Source organism: Oncorhynchus clarkii, chromosome 6, assembly GCF_045791955.1.
Source record: "Oncorhynchus clarkii lewisi isolate Uvic-CL-2024 chromosome 6, UVic_Ocla_1.0, whole genome shotgun sequence".
Classification (NCBI taxonomy): Eukaryota; Metazoa; Chordata; class Actinopteri; order Salmoniformes; family Salmonidae; genus Oncorhynchus; species Oncorhynchus clarkii.
Window position 1 is genome coordinate 54668135 of NC_092152.1, and position 20079 is coordinate 54688213.

A 20079-nucleotide genomic window follows, 5' to 3' on the forward strand; every position below is an offset into this window, starting at 1 on the left:
CAACGTATTTTACTCACTTGGGTAGGACTACAGGGCAAAAGTTATTTTGGCTCTCCTTTTACACCGTTAGTGTGAATTATCTGATCGTCTGGTTCCGAAATTGCATGGGGACATTGACAACATTTCCATTTTTTTTCAAGATATTAGGATTGTTTTGTCAGCCAATAGCAAAGCACACGTTTATCACCAATGCCTTTAGCTGCTTGACTTTGCAAGGGGAAGCAAACAATAATTTGAGAGGGGCACAAATGTAACCTGTGCTATAGGGTAAGTAACTACATATATTTGTGTTCATCATTTCTCTTTATGGGACTGTGATTGTCAGTCAGATCTTATTCCCCATCTTTAGCTAGCTAGCAACTGTACTTTACACCATTTGTTGGAGTCTAGTTAACCCGCGCCTTACTGTACGTAACTAGCTGGTCAGCTAGCTATTGCTATCCAAATTGCATGGGATCTCATGTAAATAAATGTACATTTGTAGTTTCTAACATTTAATACACCTCTTATGAAGTATTAAGGCGCGTATTTGTGACATAGCTAGCAAAAATGTAGCTGTTTTTGGAAGACCTAGTTATAGCTAGCGAGACAGCTTTTTAGAAAAGGGTGCAAGTGGTGGCATTGACCCGCGCTCGCAATAGCTCATTAGCAGGCCAACAAACTAGTTGGAAAGCGATACAATTTGTTCTGCCCAGACTTTATTAACGTGTAACAACATTTTGTTACGCCAATGTATTCCTGCGGACTTGCTTTCGTGCACTATAAGCTATGTAAAGTAGCACAAATGACCCGCGTGTGTCACTTTTCAATGTTCCGGGTTGTGTCACTGGAATGTCTGCACATTCCGCGCCAAGATTTAAAAAAAATATTTACCTGCGCGGGACGGTCCGAATTCGAACAGGTCATCGCCCGCTTCATTCTTACTGGTTACTTGCCGCAAAATAGGCGTGTCGTTGAAGCGGTTTTGCTTGATCATTGGATGGAGTGCATGTCAGTTACCGCCAAGCGTTAACTGTGATATTTTGATTCGATTCGATTTTTAATATTAATCTATTTAAATCAACCGAGAGGCACGGTATTATTTGGTAAATGTGATTGAATTAGAAGCGTAGCTGCTAGCTATATCGTTAGTATGTTAACACCGAATAAATATAATGCAGTTAAGAAACGATAACTAAGCCTATAACGTTTTGTGAAACTTGGATTGAGTGAATCAAATACATTGGCTTGCTTGCTAACGTTAACTGTTATTGATCTAACTAGCTAGACACTGCTTTTTTGTTAGCAAATATCAGTCTTACATTCTTTATTTTAAATTGAAATTTAGTTGGAAAATGTCGAGCACTTCACCGGAGTCCCAGTATCTGAGACATACAACTCAAACCACCACCTCTAATCACACGGTTAGTAATAGCTAGCTACTACATGTTTCTGTTGATTTTTAAATCCAGGTTACTATCTTATTGTTTATATAGTAGTTAATATGCTGTATAGGTATGTTCAAGGGTATTTGACTGACTGTTACATAACTAACTCTAACCGTGACATCCAGTGATCCTTAAATAATCTTTGCTATTTACTTTGTCCAACAGGGGAATGTCTTTGCAGAGCCGCAAGCACTGACAAAAACACCAAGGAAAGCATCTACCCAAGACACTGTGCTGACAGAGATTCAATCCAACATGGGACCCCTTATGACCCCAACTAAAGGAAGGGAGACTGGGACTGGTGAGCCTTGGACCCCAACCTCCAATTTGAAAATGCTGATGAGCGCTGCCAGTCCTGAGATCAGGAACAGAGAGAAAGAGCTGTGTATGGACTCTGAGGGAGGGGATGCCATGGTAAAATACTACACACACACACACACAAATGAGTCTGCAGCTAAGACCTTAGAAATGTATTGATTGCCTGTTTGATCTTTTTCCTATTCACCCATAGGACCACGAGCTTGGAGAGGAAGGGGAGAAACAGATCAGCAGAAAAGAGAAGAGTCTGGGTTTGCTCTGTCACAAGTTCCTGGCCCGCTACCCTGATTATCCCAACCCTGCCCTCAACAACGACATCAGTCTGGATGATGTTGCCACAGAGCTTAGTACGTCCTGTTTTACTTCTGTCTCTCCACTGTCTTTATTCCCATTTCATTTTTTTCTCAGAATAAAGCTGTGTTACCCTTATATTTTCAATTTTTTGAAGAATGCAATAAATACAGCATGTATTCCCTAAGTTGAGGCCTATATGCTGATGCTGTAAATAAGCAGTTGCAAACTATAGACAGACAGTATACAAACAAGACCACTTTACTCCTGTTCATTCAACTCACATTCTCTCTTCTCTGGCCAAACAGATGTGGAGCGCAGGCGCATCTATGACATCATGAATGTGCTGGAGAGCTTGCACATGGTCAGCCGGCTAGCCAAGAATCGCTACACGTGGCACGGGCGCGCTAACCTACCACAGACCCTAGCCAAGTTGCGGCAGGTGGGCGAGGAGCATCGCTACGGGCAACAGATGCAGCAGATCCGCCAGTGCAGCCTGGAAAAGGAGTTGGACTCGGACGGTGAGGAGAAAGAGAACGAGGAGGTGGGGGGAAGAGAACAGGGCCAGAAGGAGATGTTCTTCGTGGAGCTTCCTGGGGTGGAGTTTAAAGCAGGTGAGAGGCCAGGATTAACCACATTTGATTAAGATATATTAATACAATTGTTCATAATATGTAGCATGCAATTGATTGACCCTGTACGGCAAGGATTTTGTAGAAAAAAGTTTCCCCTGTAGATATTTCTTGTTTTAGTCGGCTGAACTGAGTGACCATGGTCTTGGCTATGTAATAGCCTTGCTATTATTCACCTGTGTTCTCTCCAGCCTCCGTGAACAGCAGGAAGGACAAGTCTCTGAGGGTGATGAGCCAGAAGTTTGTCATGTTGTTCCTGGTGTCCACACCTCGGGTGGTCAGTTTGGATGTGGCTGCCAGGATCCTCATTGGAGAGGACCAGGTGGCTGATCAAGATAAGAGCAAGTTCAAGAGTGAGTGTTGAGCCTTTAAGGGCAAAACAGTCCTTCATGCCTCTGGCACAGCCTGTGGAAGTCTGTATATAACATAATTACTAACTAGCAGATCTGTTCTCTCAGCCCATTTTTAGCTAGGATACACAAGCTTTGTCATACAAGTTGAGTGTGTAGTTGGCGCAATAAGTATGATTCTGCACACTGAGATGCTCCCTCAAGTGTTTTAAGACCTTAGGGTCTTCATCTAGTGATGATGAGTAATGTCTGAATGTGTGTCTGTGTGTTTGCAGCTAAGGTCCGCAGGCTGTATGATATAGCCAACGTGCTGCGGAGCCTGAAGCTGATAGAGAAGGTCCATGTGACAGAGGAGAAAGGGAGGAAGCCAGCCTTTGAATGGACCGGCCCTGAGGACTTCCCCAGTGTGAAGGGTAGGCACTCATCAGAACACACTGTCTTCCCAATAATCCTTCACTTGAAGGGGTTACCATACATAATAACACTATCACAAGGCCTTGATTTCTACATGATATAGAAGTACCCTGTGCCATTGAAGCTATGCTGAACTTTTGCTATGCAAGTTAGTGGTTTATATGAACTTTGTGAGTCAGACACTGTTTAACCTTTAATGGTGTCCAACCTGCCTCTCCCATTCACCAGACAAAATCTTGTGTTTCAATTCACACATAGAGACCACTGCCACTACAGCGACTGCCAAGAGAAAACTTGAGTCTCGTACCTCCGTAGACAACTGTGCCAAAAATCTCTTCTCCTCTCCGGGGAGTAAACGCAGCTTCACCCGCCACCCCTCCCTCATCAAACTGGCCAAGAGCATCCAGGAAGACCGGCGCAAGATCAACTCAGCCCCCACCAGCCCTGTCAAGAGTAAGTCCTGGGAGATATTTAGATAGAGTTTGGGATATTATTCAGATGTTTTTACTGAGAGTTGCGTGTGTAAATTAGCTTATGTTTTTCTTTTCAGATGATTCCTCGAGCAGTGAGTTCTTTCCCACCAAAATGGCCCAACTAGCGGCCATCTGTAAGTTCCAGCTTGACCAGCAATCAAACAAGTAAGTGCTGCCTGATTCTCATTGTGTTATCGTATCCTTTATTCTTCTAAATTAACCAGAAATGTTGTACGTTTTCTTGTTAACCTCAACTCAGACTGTCAGATGTTACAATGAGTCTTTTCCCATTCCAGGGTTGTTGACAGGACACCGAAGTCTGCAGTTACTGTGACTGAGGCACTGCCAGCTCATCAACAGCTAGCTGCTAAAAAGCCAGGAGCTCCACAGCCCCCAGTATTAACACCCACAGAAGCCTGTGCCAGCACTGTCCACCTCACCCCACGGGCACAGTTCACCCCCCAACCTACTGGGGCAATGTCCTTCCACCCTGCCCAGTGTTCACCCCTCATCCCTATGCTGCTGCCCCAACACCAGGGAGGCGGTCCCTACGCCATCTACATGCACCCCTCCTTCAGGCCACACCCCCTAACCAGGCCTCAGCCAACCAGCCTCGCTGTGCGCTCTATGACCTTCGAGGATAAGACGGGGCGGAGCCCGAGTGATGTCACAGTGCAAGGCCACTCGTCTGCTACGAACAAGCTGCCAACCAGCAGCCCCTCGGCATTAAAACGTGTGTGTTCAGAGAGAACTTCAGAGGAAAGCCCCTCCAAGGCCAAGAGGATTGACCCTAGCACCAGGGTAAGACCTGTTCTTTAAACGCTACTTTTGCCTCTACGCAGCTCAGTTGTACCTACTTTGACCAGAATGTGAGGTGATTTGTCACTAGTAGAGAACTTTGGCAATGGCGTACAAATGAAGAAGCCCGATAAATAGTTATAGCAACAGTCATACCAAGCTAACCCACCTCTCTTTCTCTCCTCTCCTCCAGGACACGTCTCCTAAGCTGTGTGAGATCCTCCAGGCTCGTCTAAAGGCGCGTCGCGGGGGTCTCGTCTCCAGCCGTCCCTCACCCCGAGCCCTCCACCTGGACCCAGAGTTCGTCAACACCCCTGGGAGCTCAGTGGCTGTCGCAGCCAATCAGACACTGGAGCAGAACCTGGAGACCTTCCTGGAGAAGGAGGAGAAGGTCGCAACCTCAGACGGCGAGGCAGGGCTCACGCCGGTCAGAGCTGTTCCACTGAACCCTCAACACCTACACACAGAGGTAAACACACACACACACACAGCTAAAATACCGATACTGGTAATAACAGAAAACACTTGGCTTTAGATGTTATGTGTGTACAATATCTTTGGATGATGTATAGGGATGTGCATCTTTCCCTTTCAAGAATATTCGATACACGGGCTCCAATACGATACAGGAACGATACGTTTTAGTTTGAAACGATTAGAGAACGAATCAATGCGATACGATTCAATGCACAAACATTTGTTGCATAAACACATTCATTTTTAAAAAATATATATGTTTGTCACCTGCTCCAAATACAACGGGTGTAGTCTTTACCGTGAAATGCTTGCTTACGAGCCCTTCCCAACAATGCTAAGTTTAAAAATAGTAACACGAGGAATAAAATACACAAAAATGGAGCAATACAGAGAGTACTGGTACCAGATCAATGTGCAGGGGTACGAGGTAGTTGAGGTAGATATTTACATGAAGGCAGGGTAAAGTGACTCGGCGTCAGGATAGATAAGAGTCAAATAAGAATGAAGTATCAGCAGAATATAAACGCGTGTTTGTATTGTCGGTGTGCGCGTGTGTGTTATGTACAGTATGTGAATGTGTGTGGGCTTTGTGCGAGTGTCAGTGCAGTGTGTCTGTCTTTAGGTCAGTGTGTATGTATAGTCTTGTGATTGTGCATAGAGTCAGTGCGAGATAGGGTCTGTGCCGATTGATCTGGTGACCATTTAATTAACAATTTAGCAGTCTTATGGCTATTTAGTAGTCTTATGGCCTGTTGGTCCCGTGAGCCTATGCCCCGGTACCGTTTGCCGGACTGTAGCAGAGGGGTAAGTCAATGGCTTGGGTGGCTGTAGTCTTTGGCAATTTTTCGGGCCCTCTGACACCACCTTATTTATATAGATGTCTTAGAGCTCTGCCCCAGCCAGTGGAAGTCTAAATTAAAATCTGCTGATGATGAAGCTCATGAGCTGAGCTTCTCTGAGCTGGATCTGTCTGAGCTGACTTCTGAGTGTATGTCTTTGGTGTATGTACTATGTAGGCACCTGAGTTTAGTTTTTTGTCCCACCCCCCCACTTTGGTTCTGAAATTACCATCACCCACTAATTCACTTTTTGAACTCATTTATCAATATTTATTGTTTACAAATTACCTATGACATAGCCAATGAATATATTTCACAACTTTGGAATATATTTCACCCCCATCTCAAAATCGAATGGTTTTGACCATTTGGACATTTGTATGGAGTGATCTCTCGCTTTGGCCATGCAGTGTGCCTCGCAAAAGTGATTGCTGTCCTCGTTATGAAATTAGTAACCTTATCCTGTTATATATAAAAAAATAAAAAACATATGCACTGAGTATACAAGGGCTCAGCGAGTTGCGCAGCGGTCTAAGGCCTGCATCTAGAGGTGTCACTACAGACCCTGGTTCGATTCCAGGCTGTATCACAACCGGCCGTGATCGGGAGTCCCATAGGGCGGCGCACAATTGGCCCAGCGTCGTTAGGGTTTGGCCGGGGGTAGTAAATTGTAAATCATTGTAAATAAGAATTTGTTCAACTGACTTGCCTAGTTAAATAAGGGTTAAATAAATACAAAAGTTTAAGGACACCTGCTCTTTACATGACATAGACTGATCAGGTGAAAGCTATGGTCCCTTATTAATGTCACTTGTTAAATCCACTTCAATCAGTGTAGATGAACAGGAGGAGACAGGTTAAAGAAGGATATTGAAGCCTTGAGACATGGATTGTGTATGTGTGCCACTCAGAGGGTGAATGGGCAAGACAAAAGATTTAAGTGCCTTCGAACGGGCTATGGTAGTTAGGTGCCAAGCGCACCTGTTTGTGTCAAGAACTGCAACGCTGCTGAGTTTAAGCTCAACAGTTTCCCGTGTGTATCACCCAGACATCCAGCCAACTTGACACAACTGTGGGATGCATTGGAATCAACATGGGCCAGCATCCATGTGGAATGCTTTCAACACCTTGTAGAGTCCATGCCCTGATGAATTGAGGCTGTTCGGAGGGGAAATGGTGGAGGTGCAACTCTATTAGGAAGGTGTTCCTAATGTTTGGTGTGCTGATCGTTTAAAGCAAAAATATTGCTGATGGTGAACCTGAATAATAAAAATTAAGTCTATAGTAAGCCCCTTCAGCAGGTATAGCCAGATGAGAGTTGTTTCTGATAGCTTACTTTAATTCTGGTAAAACAGCATTTTCAACAGCGCATACAGTTGAAGTTGGAAGTTTACATTAGAGGTCGACCGATTAATTATGTGGATATATTGAAGCAACATCTCAAGACATCAGTCAGGAAGTTTAAGCTTGGACGCAAATGGGTCTTCCAAATGGACAATGACCCCAAGCATACTTCTAAAGTTGTGGCAAAATGGCTTAAGGACAACAAAGTCAAGGTATTGGAGTGGCCATCACAAAGCCCTGACCTCATTCCTATAGAACAATTTGTGGGCAGAACTGAAAAAGTGTGTGCGAGCAAGGAGGCCTACAAACCTGACTCAGTTACACCAGCTCTGTTAGGAGGAATGGGCCAAAATTCACCCAACTTATTGTGGAAGCTTGTGGAAAGCTACCTGACACGTTTGACCCAAGTTTAACAATTTAAAGGCAATGCTACCAAATACTAATTGAGTGTATGTAAACTTCTGACCCACTGGGAATGTGATGAAAGAAATAAAAGTTGAAATAAATCATTCTCTCAACTATTATTCTGATATTTCACATTCTTAAAATAAAGTGGTGATCGTAACTGACCGGAGACAGGGAATTTTTACTAGGATTAAATGTCAGGAATTGTGAAAAAACTGAGTTAAATGTATTTAGCCAAGATTTATGTAAACTTCCGACTTCAACTGTATGTAACAAAAAATCTAGCAAATCACAAAGGTTGTCACAATCTTAATATCATGCAAGCCATTTTAGTATTTGAATGCTGAATGTGCCACACAGATTTGCAAGACCAACTCGCGTTGGTCAGCACGTGAAGCTGGGCACAGTGCACAGTTTGACTAGGCTACTGATATTGCCTGGAGTTGTTTGGCATGCAAAATTACTTGTAAAGCAATGACTATCTAAAGAGTTACATGCAGTTCGACACAAAAGATAAGCGATATTTTCAATGTAGAAAGAATGTAAACTTATGAACCAGTGACTAGTAACGTTTGAATCGATTTTCTGACAAATGCATGCTACATTTGGTCTGAGTCTATAGACCAACGCACTTGTATCTTCAACATTTGAATCTGGGACAGATGCGTATCGGTGAATCGTTGCGTCCATAATACTGTCTTAATGACTCTTGTCTCTCTGTCGGGTTCCAGACTCTGATCCCCACTGGCTACCTGATCCCCATCTCCCAGCAGTCACTCTTCAGCTACAAAGACCACAACACAGAGAGCAGCAAAGCCTTCACACCCACCTACAACATCTACCACACACCCACCGCAGGTATACACACCTTTAACATTTTTTCACAGTCAGTACACACACGAATGCAAATTTGAACTGTCTTTTCGTTAATTTTTTTCTGAGGACCTTGAGTATAGCATACAAGCATTCGGTATCAGATGACTTAAACTCAATTCAAATTGGAAATCTGTATCTTATGACTGTAATTAACTATGTCTTCCCTCCTTCCCAGGCTCTAGACCTCCCCCGATCCAGGAGTTCACCCCCACCAGCCTCCCCCTCCACAGGCCTCCCCCCTCCTCGCCCTTCTCTGCCCAGGGACACCGCTTCCCCAGCCCTGCCATCCTCAACTTTACCCTGCAGAACCTGGGCCTCATCCCTGGGCCTGGCTCTGTGCCCACTTACAGCCCTGGCACTGGCCACACGCCGGAGCACCCCAGCTCCATGCCCAGCCCCCTGCCTCCCCACCTGGGCCTGCATCAGAGGGGCGGCATGGTGTTCGTTAAGCCCATGTCCCCCGTGCCAGTCCAACATCAGATGACCGGCCCAGGCGGACAACCACTCACGCTAATCAGCCTACAGCAGGTGAGATACATGCTTGCATACATACATCCACACAAACACTGTTACACACACAAACACTGGGTCACACATACAGACAGCATACTTACACACACAGCCTCACACCCCAATAATCTTGTCACACACACAAACAGTCAAAGGCAAACCCTTCCTCCCTAATTGCTAATGGTGTGCTGCTGGTTCAGTGCTTGGGTAACTAGCTTCACTGATTATATAAACGAGGTGTGATGTTGATTGTAAACAGCTAACTTCTCTGTCGTTGTCTTTCTCTCCTCTTCAGATGACCACGCCCAAAGGGACGGCCCTCCCCCAGCACAGTTTCTTCCACACCCCGCTGGCTACCGTGGTAACCACCAGCCATGGACACACGGCGCCGGCGGGCACTAAAACCGTTTACATCCCTCAGCGGAAGCTGGACGTCACCGCTGAGGACACCTAAAGACTATGCTGCTACACAAACTTTCTGTGTGTGTGTGTGTGTGTGCGCGTCAGCCCTTCAACATGTGTGTGTCTGTGCATGTCTGCATGGCTTTCTATGGTCCGACTGTCGTATTTTTTAAGGCGTACTGTAGGTTGAGTGGTTTTGTGTGTTAGGGTATGTGATGTCGCTATATGAGTTCATCCAAAACTGGTCCATAGGTTATTCCAGCGTTTCCCACACTCAGTGCACGTTTTTTTTTTTTTTTTGTGCTAGTACTACACAACTGATTCCAATTATTAAAGCTTGATGATTAGTTGATTATTTGAATCAGCTGTGTAGTGCTAGGGCAAAAACCAAAACGTGCAGCCCTTGGGGTCCTGAGGACTGAGTTTCAGAAGCCCTGGTTTATTTCATTTCTACAGGGGAAGACAAAGCATGTGAACATGGTGTGGAAACTCCATACAGAAACTGCGAGTCACCATCATCACAGCTAGCTCCATATATAACTGATGGCGAGACCAGCCTTGGTAAATACTCTTAACCCTGGGGCTTGATACACGATATGCTGGATATTACTGTGTAATACTATAATACTACAACATACTTTTGATACTGGTGTATATGTATGGAAATATGATTAGGGCTCACCAGTAGGTATTAAACTGGCGAGGGGTGCTTTCTGTGTCTGAATACTAAATAGTGAAACGGTCTGTCTTTAGGTTTTAAAGGGTTGTTTGCCAAAATGTAATACGCTGGCTGAGTATTTCAACATTTCTCAACGAGAAGTTGTATTGAAGTCCCATTACATCATCAACGTGCCATAGAGAAGAACACCAACCTAACCCCAGTTCACTGGGATGACATTAACACATGACAGCGGAACTTTAATGACTGAAATGTATTGTAGATGAACTGTTTTTGTATGTGTCAAATTGGTAAGACTACAATTTTGCACATTGTACATGCTAACTGTTACCCTTCAAAAGCTGAACTGTATGTGATTAAAATGTAAGGGGTGAATGTTTTTTGATAGGATTCCTACCTTAGGCTAATCAGGTAATTGAAATCAGATCTTAATGCATAAGGAATGGACTTTAAGCATCCTTGTATATAAAATGGTAAACTATTAATATTGTTAAACCGGTGTCTGTCCTGTTCATGTATGCTTTACTGTCCCTCGGTTGATGAATACATGGTCGATGATATGGTGGTGTCCTATAGCATTAGTCTAGAGTATGAATACGATAAAGGTGGTTTCATATCAACACAAGTCCTTCCCCTTGGCTACTGTCACCCAGAAGTTTCAGGAAATCTCTAGCAATCATGCTTGTGTAAGAAGACCAGGACAAATGGTTGGTGAAAGCTCCAGGTCCCAGCTTAGGGCCAGGGGTCTCTGTGGCCTGTGTTGTCATAGGTGGGGGGGGGGCTACTGTAGGTCTTGAGTGTCAGAAGTTATTTTAGGAGTATGTTTTAATTTGAGCGTCACCATTAAACTCTGGGTGATGAGAGGGGTGGGCTGTATTTAAGGACTCCCCTCTGGGGTTTGGGGCGGTCGCACTCACTGATTTGAGACTGAACTGTGGGGGGAGAGAATGATACGGATTCGTCCACAGACCTGTGCAGGTACTGTAGTAAAATATTTGTGAGTGATATGTTTGATACATGTAAAACGCACACTGATTGAATCAACGTTGTTTCCACATCATTTCAATGAAATTACATTGATCCAACACGGAATAGATGTTGAATTGACTGAGACCGGCTGTATTTTCATTAAAACCGATATCATATACTGGCCAGTGTCCAATCAGTGCCATATTTTTTGAATATTTGGTCCAAGGGTCCATGGATCTGACTGATGATGTACTTGAGCTCTAAGACAGCACTAATTAAGTTGAAATGCATGAACATAATTTGAATTGATCCATCATGAAATTTCCATGTGAGGTAAGTGTTATTGACCAGGCTGCTTCAAGCGGTCCAGGGTGGATACTGGAATATGTTCTTCCATGGTCCTAATGGGCTACATTCCTGGATTCTTATCACCACACACCAGCCCTATGAGGTGACGGACTACCTCTGAAATGAATGGGTGAGAAGAGAGGAGAGTCCGGACCGGCTGAGATACCTTATCTCTGCTAGAAGAACAGGCTCGGCAACGTCGCTGTCACTATAATATGATGGGTATCATCAAAGAGAAACCAAATGTAGACATTTGTGGGGCGTTTTGTAGTCTGAACCAATCCCAATGCATGCATAGCCGTGGGAATTAGAGCTGCTGAGGGTTCTGCAGCACCTCCTGTTAAATCAGTATTGAAATAATGTAAAAAATATATATATAGTATCAGTTAAAGTTGACACCTACTCATTCGAGGGTTTTATTTCTTTTTTCTACATTGTAGAATAGTAGTGAAAAGAGCAAAGCTATGACATAACACATATGGAAACTCAGAAAAATAAAATAAATTATCCCTTTTTCAGGACCCTGACTTTCAAAGATAATTCGTAAAAATCCAAATAGCTCCACAGGTCTTCATTGTAAAGGGTTTAAACATTGTTTCCCATGTTTGTTCAATGAACCATAAACAATTAATGAACATGCACATGTGGAACGTCGTTACGACACTAACAGCTTGCAGACAGTAGGCAATTAAGGTCACAGTTATGAACATTTAGTACACTAAAGAGGCCTTTCTACTGACTGAAAAACACCAAGAGAAAGATGCCCAGGGTCCCTGCTCATCTGCGTGAACGTGCCTTAGGCATGCTGCAAGGAGGCATGTGGACTGCAGATGTGGCCAGGGCAATAAATTGGAATGTCTGTACTGTGAGAAGCCTAAGACAGCACTAAAGGGAGACAGGATGGACAGCTGATCATCCTCACAGTGGCAGACCTGTGGCAGACACCTGCACAGGATCGGTACATCCGAACATCACACTTGTGAGACAGGTACAGGATGGCAACAACTGCCCGAGTTACACCAGGAACGCACAATCCCTCCATCAGTGCTCAGACTGTCCGCAATAGGCTGAGAGAGGCTGGACTGAGGGCTTGTAGGCCTGTTGTAAAGAAGGTCCTCACCAGACATCACCGGCAACAACGTCGCCTACGGGCATAAACCCACCGTCGCTGGTCCAGACAGGACTGGCAAAAAGTGCTCGTCACTGACAAGTCGCGGTTTTGTCTTACCAAGGGTGATGGTTGGAATCGCGTTTATTGACGAAGGAATGAGCGTTACACCGAGGCCTGTACTCTGAAGCGGGATCGATTTGGAGGTGGAGGGTCAGTCATGGTCTGGGGCGTGTGTCACAGCATCATCAGACTGAGCTTGTTGTCATTGCAGGCAATCTCAACGCTGTGCGTTACAGGGAAGACATCCTCTTCCCTCATGTGATACCCTTCCTGCAGGCTCATCCTGACATGACCCTCCAGCATGACAATGCCACCCGCCATACTGCTCGTTCTGTGCGGGATTTCCTGCAAGACAGGAATGTCAGTGTTCTGCAATGGCCAGCGAAGAGCCAGGATCTCAATCCCATTGAGCATGTCTGGGACCTGTTGGATTGGAGGGTGAGGGCTAGGGCCATTCCCCCCAGAAATGTCTGGGAACTTGCAGGTGCTTTGGTGGAAGAGTGGGGTAACATTTCACAGCAAGAACTGGCAAATCTGGTGCAGTCCATGCGGAGGAGATGCATTGCAGTAATTAACTTAGGGCTAGGCCCCTTTTTTCTCCACTCCCTGTCTGAATGACGTGCCCAAAGTAAACTGCCTGTAGCTCAAGGCCCTGAAGACAGGATATGTATATAATTGGTACCATTGGAAAGAAAACACTTGGAATTTTGTAGAAATGTTAAAATAATGTAGGAGAATATAACAATAGATATGGTAGGAGAAAATCCAAAGAAAAACCAACCAGAATTGTTTTTGAGGGAGACCATCCTCTTAGAAATGCAAGAGAACGGTCATATTGAAAATTAGCTCCCTGGTTTCAATTCCCATGTCTTCCATAGAGTGTCAGCAGTCTTTGTTCAAGGTTTCAGGCTTGTACATTCAAAAAGTAATAATAAATAGTTATAGTAGAGGGACACAGTCTTGGAAATGTGTGTTTGTGCGCGCCATGATGATATTACACACCTGCTAAAATAGTTTTTCCTATTGAACATACTTCTTTCCGAAAAAAAACATCATAGTTTGATTACATTCTAGGGTATCTGAGGAGTAAATAGGAATGTATTTTGACTTGTTGAAACAAAGTTTAGGGGTAGATGTTTAGATTCCTTTCTCTGCAAGTTGAAGTGGATTATTCAAATCGATGGCGCCAACTAAACTGACTTTTTGGGATATAAAGGAGGATATGACTCAACTTTTGCCTCTCCCGAGCCCTTTGGGGAGAAAAAGGGGGTAAAAAGCAAAAAGGTTAAAACCACACTATTAATTTTCCTAATGAGACAATGTTCGTAATGTTGATCACAATTAACTTTAAAAAAAAGCTAGGGGCGTGGATCAGAAAACCAGTCAGTATCTGGTGTGACCACCATTTACCTCATGCAGTGCGACGCATCTCCTTCCGCATAGAGTTGATCAGGCAGTTGATTGTGGCCTGTGGAATGTTGTCCCACTCCTCAATGGCTGTGCGAAGTTGCTGGATATTGGCAGGAACCAGAACACGCTGTCGTTGACGTCGGTCCAGAGCATCCCAAATATGCACAATGGAGCATGCAGGCAATGGAAGAACTGGGACATTTTCAGCTTCCAGGAATTGTGTACAGATTCTTGCGACATGGGCCCGTGCATTATCATGCTTAAACATGAGGTGATGGTAGCAGATGAATGGCACGACAATGGGTCTCAGGATCTCATCACGGTATCTCTGTGCATTCAAATTGACATTGACAAAATGCAATTGTGTTCTTTGTCCGTAGCTTATGCCTGCTCATTTCATAACCAAACTGCCACCATGGGGCACTCTGTTCACAACGTTGACAAGCTGGCTTCTGTTTACAGTTCTACAGTGGCCATTGAAGATAAGAATCTTATTGAAGTTCAGAAGAATAGCCCTGTCCCAACCTTCTTTAACAGTCCAGTCACTCCATGACACTCAAACAGTAATCCTCTTATTTTGTTTGGCTTTGAGGTTGTCTGTTTTATTCTGCCTGGTCAACCAAACAACCAGCAAATCCTTCACTCCATAGGCAAAGGTCATTATGGCCAGCCAATCAGTGTTGGGGTGTTTTTAAGATGAATTTTTATCCTTAGATTTGATCCCTGAATCCAGCTGCCTCTTACACAGAGAACCTCTTAGCTTATGCCGGTTGTATCTTAGTGGTCACTGGACCTTGAGAGATCACAGCAGCAGCAAAGAGAGGGGAGAGGTGGATCCCCTAAAATGGACCCCCTAAAATGTCCTTACTCCTCCTAATGCCAGTCTCAAATAATATGTTTCAATCTCACTTAATTACCCATGAATGGCTGGGGGCTGCCAATAGGTAGATAGCACCACTGGAAGCACTAAAATGCCTTTGTAATTATCTGCATGGAGGTGGGAACTGCTTCTCCATCTGCTGGGGCTGGCAAATGGGAGAGTCTGTCCACTACAAGCCTTGTCGTACACAGTGGTGGAAAAAGTACCCAATTGTCATACTTGAGTAAAAGTAAAGATACCTTAATAGAAAAAAGTCACCCATTAAAATTCTACTTGAGAAAAGTTTAAAAGTAGTTGGTTTAAAATACACTTAAGTATCAAAAGTAAAGTAACACATACTTAAATATCAACAGTAAAAATAATTTCAAATGCCATATATTAGTGGTCTAAGGCACTGCATCTCAGTGCTGGAGGCATCACGAAATCAAATAAAATGTTATTGGTCACATGGTTAGCAGATGTTATTGTGAGTGTAGCAAAATGCTTGTGCTTCTAGTTCCGAAACTGCAGCAGAATCTAACAAGTAATCTAACAATTCCACAACAACTACCTAATACACACAAATATAAGTTAAAGAATGGAATAAGAATATATACAAATAAATAATATGGATGAGCAATGACAGAGGCATAAGCAAAATGCAATAGATGGTATAAAATACAGTATATACAAATGAGATGAGTGATGCAAGATATGTAAACATTATTAAAGTGGCATTATTAAAGTGACAAGTGTTCCATTTATTAAAGTGGCCAAATGGTTACAAGTCTGTATGTTGGCAGCAGCCTCTCTGTGCTACTGATGTCTGTTTAACAGTCTGATGGCCTCTGTCTCTCGGTCCCAGCTTTAATGCACCTGTACTGACCTCGCCTTCTGGATGGTAGCAAGGTGAACAGGCAGTGGCTCGGGTGGTTGTCCTTGATGATCTTTTTGGCCTTCCTGTGACATCGGGTGCTGAAGGTATCGTATCTGCCAAAGCAGCAGCTACTCTTCCTGGGGTCCAGCAAAATTAAGTAAGTTTGTACAATTTTAAAACATTACAATACATTCACAGATTTCACAACACACTGTGTGCCCTCAGGCCCCTACTCCACCACTACAACATATCTACAGTAGTAAATCCATGTGTATGTATAGTGCGTATGTTATCGGGTGTGTGTGCGAGCATGCGTCTGTGCCAATGTTTGTGTTGCGTCACAGTCCCTACTTTTCCAAAGGTGTTTTTATTATCGGTTTAAAAAAATATATGTACATTTTACTGCTTGCATCAGTTACATGATGTGGAATAGAGTTCCATGTAGTTATGGCTCTACGTAGTACTGTGCCTCCCATAGTCTGTTCTGGACTTGGGGACTGTGACGAGACCTCTTGTGGCATTTCTTGTGGGGTATGCATGGGTGTCTGAGCTGTGTGCCAGTGGTTTAGACAGACAGCTCGGTGCATTCAATATGTCAATACCTCTAAATACAAGTAGTGATGAAGTCAATCTCTCCTACACTTTAAGCCAATAGAGATTGACATGCATATGATTATTAGCTCTCTGTGTACATCCAAGGGCCAGCCGTGCTACCCTGTTCTGAGCCAATTGCAATTCCAAAGTCCTTTTTTGTGGCACCTGACCACACGACTGAACAGTAGTCAAGGTGCGACAAAACTAGGGCTTGTAGGAACTTCCTTGTTAATAGTGTTGTTAAGAAGGCAGAGCATCACTTTATTATAGAAAGACTTCTCCCACACTTAGCTTCTACTGCATCGATATGTTTTGACCATGACAGTCTACAACCTAGTGTTACTCCAAGCAGTTTAGTCCTCTCAACTTGCTCAATTTCCACATTATTTACTACAATATTTAGTTGAGGTTTAGGGTTTAGTGAGTGTTTTGTTCCAAATACATTGCTTTTAGTTTTAGAAATATTTAGGGCTCTTATTCCTTGCCACCCACTGAAACTAACTGCAGCTCTTTGTTGAGTGTTGCAGTCATTTCAGTCGCTGTAGTAGCTGACATGTATAGTGTGAGTCATCCACATACATAGAAACTCTGGCTTTATTCAAATTCAGTGGCATGTTGTTAGTAAAAAAAAAAAAAAGCTAAAGCTGCACTGAAGTCGAACAAGACAACCCCCACAATCATTTTATCATCAATTTCTCTCAGCAATCAGTAATTTGTGTAAGTGCTGTGCTTGTTGAGTGTACTTACCTATAAGTATGCTGAAATTCTGTTGTCAATTTGTTTACTGTAAAATAGCATTGTATCTGGTCAAACAACTTTTTCCAGAATTTTACTAAGGGTTGGTAACAGGCTGATTACTGGCTCAAATAGCCGACCAAAGGGGGCTTTACTATTTTTTTATTCTCGCCTTTATTTAACCAGGTAGGCTAGTTGAGAACAAGTTCTCATTTACAACTGCGACCTGGCCAAGATAAAGCATAGCAGTGTGAACAGACAACAACACAGAGTTACACATGGAGTAAACATAAAACAAGTCAATAACACAGTAGGGAAAAAAAAATAGAGTCTATATACATTGTGTGCAAAAGGCATGAGGAGGTAGGCGAATAATTACAATTTAGCAGATTAACACTGGAGTGATAAATGATCAGATGGTCATGTGCAGGTAGAGATACTGGTGTGCAAAAGAGCAGAAAAGTAAATAAATAAAAACAGTATGGGGATGAGGTAGGTCAATTGGGTGGGCTATTTACCGATGGACTATGTACAGCTGCAGCGATCCGTTAGCTGCTCAGATAGATGTTTAAAGTTGGTGAGGGAGATAAAAGTCTCCAACTTCAGCGATTTTTGCAATTCGTTCCAGTCACAGGCAGCAGAGAACTGGGAGGAAAGGCAGCCAAATTAGGTATTGGCTTTAGGGATAATCAGTGAGATACACCTGCTGGAGTGCGTGCTACAGGTGGGTGTTGCCATCGTGACCAGTGAACTGAGATAAGGCGGAGCTTTACCTAGCATGGACTTGTAGATGACCTGGAGCTAGTGGGTCTGGCGATGAATGTGTAGCGAGGGCTATCCGACTAAAACATACAAGTCGCAGTGGTGGGTGGTATAAGGTGCTTTAGTAACAAAACGGATGGCACTAAGATAAACTGCATCCAGTTTGCTGAGTAGAGTATTGGAAGCTATTTTGTAGATGACATCGCCGAAGTCGAGGATCGGTAGGATAGTCAGTTTTACTAGGGTAAGTTTGGCACTTTCTATTCCGCTTTGTTGCGGAATAGAAAGCCGACTGTAGATTGGAGATGTTTGATATGAGTCTGGAAGGAGAGTTTACAGTCTAGCCAGACACCTAGGTACTTATAGATGTCCACATATTCTAGGTCGGAACCATCCAGGGTGGTGATGCTAGTCGGGCGTGCGGGTGCAGGCAGCGAACGGTTGAAAAGCATGCATTTGGTTTTACTAGCGTTTAAAAGCAGTTGGAGGCCACGGAAGGAGTGTTGTGTGGCATTGAAGCTCGTTTGGAGGTTAGATAGCACAGTGTCCAAGGAAGGGCCAGAAGTATACAGAATGGTGTCGTCTGCGTAGAGGTGGATCAGGGAATCGCCCGCAGCAAGAGCAACATCATTGATATATACAGAGAAAAGAGTCGGCCCGAGAATTGAACCCTGTGACACCCCCTTAGAGACTGCCAGAGGACCGGACAACATGCCCTCCGATTTGACACACTGAACTCTGTCTGAGAAGTAGTTGGTGAACCAGGCAAGGCAGTCATTAGAAAAACCGAGGCTACTGAGTCTGCCGATAAGAATATGGTGATTGACATAGTCGAAAGCCTTGGCCAGGTCGATGAAGACGACTGCACAGTACTGTCTTTTATCGATGGCGGTTATGATATCGTTTAGTACCTTGAGCGTGGCTGAGGTGCACCCGTGACCGGCTCGGAAACCAGATTGCACAGCGGAGAAGGTACGGTGGGATTCGAGATGGTCAGTGATCTGTTTGTTGACTTGGCTTTCGAAGACCTTAGATAGGCAGGGCAGGATGGATATACAGTGGGGCAAAAAAGTATTTAGTCAGCCACTAATTGTGCAAGTTCTCCCACTTAAAAAGATGAGAGGCCTGTAATTTTCATTATAGGTACACTTCAACTAAAAAAAATCCATAAAATCACATTGTAGGATTTTTAATGAATTTATTTGCAAATTATGGTGGAAAATAAGTATTTGGTCAATAACAAAAGTTTATCAATACTTTGTTAAATATCCTTTGTTGGCAATGACAGAGGTCAAACGTTTTCTGTAAGTCTTCACACACTGTTGCTGGTATTTTGGCCCATTCCTCCATGCAGATCTCCTTTAGAGCAGTGATGTTTTGGGGCTGTTGCTGGGCAACACGGACTTTCAACTCCCTCCAAAGATTTTCTATGGGGTTGAGATGTGGAGACTGGCTAGGCCACTCCAGGACCTTGAAATGCTTCTTACGACGCCACTCCTTCGTTGCCCGGGCGTTGTGTTTGGGATCATTGTCATGCTGAAATACCCAGCCACATTTCATCTTCAATGCCCTTGCTGATGGAAGGAGGTTTTCACTCAAAATCTCACGATACACGGCCCCATTCATTCTTTACACGGATCAGTGGTCCTGGTCCTTTGCAGGAAAACAGCCCCAAAGCATGATGTTTCCACCCCCATGCTTCACAGTAGGTATGGTGTTCTTTGGATGAAACTCAGCAGTCTTTGTCCTCCAAACATGACGAGTTGAGTTTTTACCAAAAAGTTATATTTTGGTTTCATCTGACCATATGACATTCTCCCAATCTTCTTCTGGATCATCCAAATGCGCTCTAGCAAACTTCAGACGGGCCTGGACATGTACTGGCTTAAGCAGGGGGACACGTCTGGCACTGCAGGATTTGAGTCCCTGGCGGCGTAGTCTGTTACTGATGGTAGGCTTTGTTACTTTGGTCCCAGCTCTCTGCAGGTCATTCACTAGGTCCCCCCGTGTGGTTCTGGGATTTTTGCTCACCATTCTTGTGATCATTTTGACCCCACGGGATGAGATCTTGCGTGGAGCCCCAGATCGAGGGAGATTATCAGTGGTCTTGTATGTCTTC

General features: G+C 43.9%; 1 protein-coding gene across 1 annotated transcript; it reads left to right on the forward strand.

Annotated features, from left to right (window-relative positions):
• The first annotated feature begins 174 nt into the window (after positions 1-174).
• Positions 175-10730, forward strand: LOC139412131 (transcription factor E2F8-like). Its single transcript, XM_071158943.1, has 14 exons — positions 175-267; positions 1328-1403; positions 1593-1841; positions 1939-2092; positions 2345-2650; positions 2860-3021; positions 3294-3431; positions 3691-3885; positions 3983-4070; positions 4202-4706; positions 4897-5172; positions 8500-8626; positions 8820-9172; positions 9450-10730. The coding sequence occupies exons 2-14, from the start codon at positions 1335-1337 to the stop codon at positions 9606-9608; spliced, it is 2781 nt and encodes a 926-aa protein (XP_071015044.1). The 5' UTR covers positions 175-267; positions 1328-1334; the 3' UTR covers positions 9609-10730.
• The last annotated feature ends 9349 nt before the right edge of the window (positions 10731-20079 follow it).